The sequence below is a fragment of the Ruditapes philippinarum genome, unplaced genomic scaffold (assembly GCF_026571515.1).
Source record: "Ruditapes philippinarum isolate M1 unplaced genomic scaffold, ASM2657151v2 ctg4401_1_1_1_1, whole genome shotgun sequence".
NCBI lineage: Eukaryota > Metazoa > Mollusca > Bivalvia > Venerida > Veneridae > Ruditapes > Ruditapes philippinarum.
Window position 1 is genome coordinate 26,071 of NW_026853542.1, and position 8,167 is coordinate 34,237.

General features: G+C 33.1%; 1 protein-coding gene across 1 annotated transcript; it reads left to right on the forward strand.

Moving 5' to 3' along the window:
• Positions 1-3,509: 3,509 nt before the first annotated feature.
• On the forward strand, positions 3,510-6,436 carry LOC132737158 (uncharacterized). Its single transcript, XM_060724410.1, has 5 exons — positions 3,510-3,848; positions 4,058-4,193; positions 4,375-4,519; positions 4,627-4,794; positions 5,588-6,436. The coding sequence occupies exons 1-5, from the start codon at positions 3,669-3,671 to the stop codon at positions 6,189-6,191; spliced, it is 1,233 nt and encodes a 410-aa protein (XP_060580393.1). The 5' UTR covers positions 3,510-3,668; the 3' UTR covers positions 6,192-6,436.
• Positions 6,437-8,167: the final 1,731 nt, after the last annotated feature.

The following is an 8,167-nucleotide window of genomic DNA, read 5'->3' on the forward strand; positions in this document are numbered from 1 at the left end:
AATGCCGAAAAGTTGAAACTAAAAATACCACAAGCACAACAATAATGTCGTGCTGAACGATCTTCAAGGATCAAAAATATAACATCATTGATTAAATGTACGGGGAGACTTTTTACAGCCGCCACACGGCACAAATAACACGGATGTGATCATAAAATAGATAAATACAGAATTCCCAAAGAGTCTCCCACTTGGTCCGTCAGATGTAATCAAAAGAGGAAAGCGTAGCGTCCAACTGTAAAAGGGTTAAACACTAAACATGCAGTATGTCTTAAAACAGTCGGGTCATAACCTCTTTTAATAAAATGTTTAATGATTTTAGTAAAAACAGCAGAAAAATTACCATGACCCAAAATCTTACGAAGTTTGTAAATCACATCGCCATAAAAACCAGGGGTGAGTAACCAGAAGCTTTCGTTAAAATCACGCTAACGAAAGCGTTAGCGATGGCGTAACGAACACGTTAGTCATTTTAACGATTGTTTTTGTTGCATAACCAGAAAGCATCGTTATGTAATCGCTAATCAACCGTTAGTTAAAATTCATGACGAAATCGTTGTGTAATCGATAAGGGTATACACAGCAATTCGCGCCATCTGTCATAGACACATAGAGTACATTGCACTACAAATAATAATGGAAGAGAAAGGTAAAAGGCGACCACGCTTCGAAAAAAGATGACTTGAAATACTTTGTAATGAGGTAGGTCTGAGAAAAATTACATTATTTGGTAAATTTAGTGATACTCTATCTCTTGAGAAAAAGAAAAAGTCGTGGGGCGAAGTGACAAACAAGATCAATGCTGTCTCTCAGGTTACTCGTACGGTTGACGAAATACGGCGAAAATGGAATGATTGGTCAAGCACTGTCAAGGTCAAAGCATCTAAAAAGAAAAAAAGCCAAACCAAAACTGGTGGTGGTGTTGATACTTTGCCTGATTTAAGTCTGTTGGAAGAGAAGGTATTAGTTATTCTGGGAAAAATTGCAGTTTCTGGTTTACCTGATGGGATGGACACGCTGGGGAGTCCAAAAAATTGATAAATACAGAATCCCTAAAGAAAGCCCAACACGGCAAAATTGAAAATGTTGCAGGCTCGGTTTGATTGAGCCTGTTCATGGACGGTACTGGAAAGTGCATGTTACCGTCCACGCCCCCTAGCACCGGCTTAAGCAGAATTCAACATTTAACATGAACTGGTAAAATTTAGAATTTTGAAACATCCGCAGATGTGTTCATATGGCGGTTATCATGGAACCTTCAATGTGACACGGTAGTGCCATTCCATGAAAAGCGGCATATGGTCCCCAAGTAAAAAAATGCGTGTGCCCTAAACGAGAAAACAATGGGCAGAACTAAATAAAATAGAATTTTGAAAGGGGATCTGAGGTTACGAAGCCTGCGTATCACAGATAGGACGTCAAAAGACAAATTTAAAAAGCAGGCAACATATCCTAAGGGTGATTCAACATTATTCAAGTAGGAATATTGGAACCACCCAACTAGAAAGTGCCTAAAAGTTGAGCCGAGTCAGAATTTTTCTGACATATACAATGAAGAACCAAAAGAAAATCCAAACTCGGACTACAGTGAAACAGCTTTTGCTGTCAGCACATTAGAGACTTATGATACGCCAGGGAATTCTGATAGGGGTGATACGGTTATAATCGACCAAGAACCTGAAGTGCAGTCTCTTAAGAGGTGCTTAGAAAAAACACCTTCACTTGACAAAAAACGAAAGAAGACGGGAAGTCACCTATTTTTAGACGACATTTTATCCATTGAAAAGGAAAGACTTCGCATTGAGGGAGAAAGGTTAAACATTGCAAAGTCACGTTTTGATATAGAAAAGTCGAGAGCTGAGAAAGAAGAAAAAGTTATTGAACTTTTGACTAGATTAGTTGGCCAGAGGGACCTTTCTCTAAACAACCATTTTGCTGACCAATTCACGGAAGCACAGACATACACGTCTTTGTAAGGTATTCGTCAATCCAGAACACAAGAAGTGTTTTTATAAAAAATAGTTTTGATTTGACCCAATGTTCAATATTTGATTACTGTAGGATACACATATTATGGTGTTTCATTCTATGATCTAAAATTATGTCAACGTCAGTATTTTATTTTGACAGAACGTCGTCTTAAAATTCATTTTCAAACTGATTATTTGTCCTTTGACCGTGACCGCTGATACAAAGTTGACCCACATTGCATAAGCTTTATCAATTATTCAAACTGTCATATTTCTTTTGTTGTTGTTGTTATTGTTTAATAAGTATAAAATGTATTCAGCATTGTCCCCTCCTACCTTAGTTTTATTATTAGTCAAAATATTTTAACCTACGGGATTTTTAAATAATTTTTGACATGGTCAAAATCCCAAAGGTTAAAAACATGAAAGGTCTATTATAGGGTGGAAAACGCTTTTACACAAATATACAAATTCCTTGGTAATAATACGTTAATAAACATAAAATATATCATTTAACATTATTTAGCGAAAAAACAATCAAGAAAAGGCACCGCAATTCGTCAAAACTCAATATTTACTCTTTTTGTTTTGAAAGTTACCTTTCCCTACCTCCCCGAGGATGAGTTGCACTACTGTACCGTAAGGTGTACTTCGAAAATTTAGTGGCTTTACCGTTATGCGGTAACATGCTACTAAATTTTGAGAAATTTATTTTAGTGTTTTTTTTTTAAAAGAAAATAATTGAAGACACAGTAAACAAACTTTATTGCAATATCATACAGTATTTAGGGAAAAAACTTGAAAAATCAGTGAACAAAGTTTATAACAAAGTTTATAGCAATTAAACCAGAGACATAGATAAACATAGTATTCAAAAGTATGGATAATGTTGTTTTACAGAATGCTTCATAAATGTGACTTTGAACATACAGGTTATAGGTTACATATTACTTATAAAGAGAAATTTACATAGATGTATGTTTTATTATTGAAAATGGCCTACAACATTAGTGAAAAAAACTGAGCTTTAGATAAATATTTTCTGTTTTATAAAAATTTGACGAATATACAGTATAGACTTAAAACGGCACAAAGTTTTCATCAAATAGTGTGAATATAAAAACAATTTAATGTTATAAATTTTGACCTGCGCCGCATAGACGTTACTATGGTTACAAAAAGAGAATTTTGAAGTTATGTTCAGTTATAATGAAAGATCTAAATAACAAATTTATAAGATAAAATGTTTAGCTTCACAATGGTAAAAGTTGAATTGCAATAATTGTATAATTATAAAAATTGTGAAGAAATATCGGGTAATTCTGGATCATGCCCCGTATTCAAAGGACTGAGCCCTGTTTAAGAAGAGACTCTACGAGCTCGATCAAGCTTACATGACAATAGCTTCATCTTTGTCATAAACTTGTCCCTATTTATCTTTTCTAAAATGTTCAATTTTTGGAACGATTTGAACTTTCGTTCTTTCATAGGTTTTGTGAGTTGTTCCCAAAAACTGATTTAACCTAGCTGTTTCTGCTGAAGCTTCCACGCGGAGTGATGCCCTTTGATGTGCCGCTTATCTTTCATCGGTAACCTAGAGATACTTGTTACGCAATCATTTCATTTGCACATAATTTAGAAGCGTTAACAGGTTCCGACAGTGTGACACTTGTTATTTAATCGTTATAATTACAAAGAATGGATATTGATGAGCATTTCAAGTCTTTAAAAGCAATATATCCTTTTAATTTTGATTTAAAAGATGAACAAAAGCGCGTTATTCAAGCCGTTATGGATAAAAAGGATGCATCAGTTCTGCTGCCTACTGGATATGGAAAAAGCATGTGTTATGTTGTTCCGCCTCTTCTTTTTGATCAGGTACAATTATTCAATATGTAATGTAAATGCAATTGTGTTTTATTCCAATGATAATTATAAGTGTTTGGAACACTTAAATCATCATATTCTTATACACCATTACAAAACGTGATAACACCAAGTTTCTTTTAATTTTATTGCATATTAGTAAAAAAAATAATTTCAATACGTAATCATATAACTTATTACGCAAGTCATATCTGTTGCAGAGAGATCCTTCGATTCAACACACTGCAATGGTCGTTTCACCACTTGTCAGCCTTATGCAAGACCAACAACAGCATCTTTCTAATATTGGAATTTCGTCGACGATTTTGTCGCCTTCAGACGTAGGGGCAATGCTAGGTAAGAATCGGTATAAAATAATAAATAAGCATTGTAATTTATTTGAATCACGGAAACCGCAAGAACACCCTTGTTAAATATTAAATGCATCCGTGTTTTAAAATCATTGAGACGCTCACTTATGACAATACATTAGTTATTATTATTATTATTTATTTATTTTTTGCAATTCTTTTATTAGACGTCGAGAAGAAACCCGTATCGATCGTATTCTGCACACCAGAAGCACTACAGACATCCGCAGTTCGAAAACTTCTCATGTCGAAGACGTTTAACAAACGACTTTCTTTGCTTGCTTGTGACGAGGCACACTGTATCTCTGAATGGTAAGAATGATTATGTATATTTATATGAGAGTCGCAAAAATTTTCATTACCGTTTATAAATGTTCGTAATTTTTAAAATGCTCATTTTCACAGTCTTTTATATTTAGGGGCGAAAGCTTTAGGCCAGAATATCGACAGATAGCAATAGTAAGGAGCCTGGTGGACGCTCCTCTTCTAGCCCTAACGGCAACTGCTATAGAGCAGGTTCAGAAGGATATCTGCCAGTACTTGATGATAGACGACACTGCTGTCTGCGTTGCTAAACTGCCAGATAGGTAAATACATTAAAAATTAACACCGTCCTACAAGCAAATAAAAAAGAACATATTCTAGATCTCGTCCATTTATACTTGAAAACGAGACAATATCTTTAAAATTGGTCGATGTGACACTAAAAAGATAACCAAAACGCAATGATTTGTAGCTAAACGTCATTGTTTAAAATGATTTGCAAAAGAATATATATCAATACGCATCCTGATTGATACTAATTGATATGAATTGTATTCCAGACCCAACATATTCCTTGCAATAACAAACCTCGTCAACTCCAGACTGTGAGTTGGGACTGAAATGGTTAAAAGAAGCAGCTGTTTCCAGAGAAAGCATGAAGAAGGTGATAGTGTTTTGCAGGTAAGCTTCATTTTTGTGTATATATTGGTAATTATAAGAATAATAGCTACTGGTCATTTATATTTCATAGATGCCATCATCACAATCTTCTTTGTTTTGCAATAGTTCGCTACACAGATAATTAATATAAATATAAAGTTCTAAGCATTATTAACCATCTTTATATCTTCATATACATCGGGCATTTGATAACTCTATATAACTTTGACAGGTTTCAAATACAAGAACATAATTTTCAAACCATTACCTTGTAAATGACAATGATAATAATCCGAAAGTCTTTTAATTTTATCCTGAATTGTACTTGTAATCTTACCAACGTCAGTTCAAAATCAGTTAATTTTATAGCTATGCCCCTCTGCAATCATCACATTATCATTATTATCATCATCATATCCTCCATCCCACTCATTCTTCATTTATATGCATAAATTAATATTTTTGTAGATCATACTCAGCTGTATACGACATTTGGTCATGGCTCACCGATAATCTCGACAGTGATTATGAATGTAGGATTGTAGAAATGTACCATTCAAGTACAGATGAAAGAAAAAAGGAAGAGATTCTGAATGAATTTAAGAAGAGTGACAGTCAGATCAGAATACTTGTATGTACTGTCGCCTTTGGCATGGGTGTAGGCATCAATGATGTCGAGATTATCATACATTGGGGAGCACCAAAAAATACGCTGATGTACTGGCAGGAAGTTGGTCGGGCTGGGCGTGATGGAAGACCGTCATTGGCAATCATGTATCCATTCCCTAGATCTTTAATGAAGACTATAACTTCCGAAAAAATGAAAAGTGTTGTCAGATCTGAAAGTTGTGTGCGACAAAGTGTGTTAGACACGTTGAGAACGGCAGCAATGACAGAATCTCTTACTACAAGAGTTGTTTGTCCTGATTTAACATGTGAAATTTGCATATGCTTATCATGCTCGTGCTGCTCTAATTGTAAAAAACTCTGTAGTTGTATTGGTAACTCAGATATTGTCAAAGACTTTTTGAAAAGAAAATTAAAGATACATCTTTGCTGACATGAATGTCTTATATGTTAATGTCACAAATAAAAAGGTTGGTCTACGATATTCTTATTCGTTTTGTTTCTTTAGTGTAAATCTACAGCTGTCTAAATAATCAATGACTTATGTTTTTCAAATATGTTAGTAATTTTGGAAAGTGGTACTGCTAAACAATGACAACAAAGTTGTTTTTAGTGAAAACAACTCTTTTTCGGTTAAAATACTTATACAATCAATTTTTAAAGTTTTAAACAGTCAGGTAAATTTAATAATTTATTATTTATACGTAATAATTAAATACCCGTAATATGGCCAAAATGTAGATAAAATATTGATCCGTACTAATGAAAAGAAAATGGAAAAAAAAGAAAATCTCTTCTATTTATAAATACATTCGTCGGCTTAAAATCAATATTAGAAAAAAAGACACGAAATCATAGGCCTACAAACTATGAAGAGCAGAAAAAATAAAGGTTTCACGTAAAATAAATATAACCCAACTGACTGAACTACAACTGCAATATTGAATATTTATCGTAATTTTGATAACTATGTCAATTAAGGGCATAAGATATATAGCAGTTAAAAATCACTATAAAATTATCGTCGTAAAAACCCGCGTACATGATTCCGCATTGTGCACTTTACTGCTATGACGTCACGCATTCAATGGCGAATAGGGAAATTGTATCGATGTGTTACAGGGTGTAGTTTAAATAGGATTATTGTCTTATGAACCTATGTCATATAATAAAGTGTGTAGAAATTACTTCTTAAGGAATATATCTTCAAAGGTAACTAATTCTTTCATTCCAATTTTGTTGTTTTATTGGTTTTTTAAGAATTTTTCTTCCGACTCAATTTTGAGTCGGAACGTCCACCACTAAATTGGTCTTTATTGTGTTCAACGCGCAGGGCGTAGCTCTGATCGCGTTGATATTTCGACTACTTTATTATATACATGTTAACTCATTTTCGAATAAACAAGAAAGGAAAAGAACAAAACGTAAGTTAGAGCAAACAGATAATTTGAACTATATTCATACACCCTAGAATAATATGATTTGAACTATACTCATACATCCTTAAAACTAGGTATGCTATTTACATAGATGTGAATACATGTCTGACAGGTAGGACCTTTATTAAATGACGTGTATTTGTGTATCCACAGCCCTAATAAGAGTGCATACTGTTTGCGTAATTATTAGATTATTAAGACAGTTTGCATGCTATGTTATAATGTAATACCAGTGAAAAAAAATCTTAGAATTTCACAATTAAATTATCAAACTACTTCACTGTAGTCGAACTTATTATGGTGATGGAAACAATCGTTTATATATGCGAATATTTTCATCTGAAATACTCACAACCATAATGTTAAAAATATAGAGGATATTTATGTTTTTTCTATAAATACACGATTTATTTTCATCGTGTGGTATGAAAATAAATATTTCATGAGTGGCGGAATCTTAAATTTTCTTTTTATTATATACATTTTTCTCATTATTGACATTATAACTTTCCCTTTAATTTTATGCATTGGCTGAATTTAGAAGAAAGTAGTCCGGCAAGACCCCAGTGAAAATACGGAAGATATGTTTTACTGCAGTGAAAAAATATTTTTTGACAGTGAATATGCGGAAAATGATAATATATGCATTTAATTCCATATTTCATTTATAAGTATATAATATACTGTATATTATAACTGCAAGTTCACATATATTTCCAAAGTTATGTTTAAACTATCTTATATTTAAAAATTGTAATGTCAACTTTCCGACGTCATAGTTTGAAGATAAGCGCCAAATATCAGTAAAATGTAAATCTAAAATCATTAACAGAAAATTTGTTTCTTTTTACAAAATGAAATTATATTTCCCCCGTGAACACCAACTTTTATATTTTCACTCGTGACTATGTCATTTGAGAAAACAATTGCAACTTGTAATTAGTCTGTGAAATATTTATCAGTCAAAAGT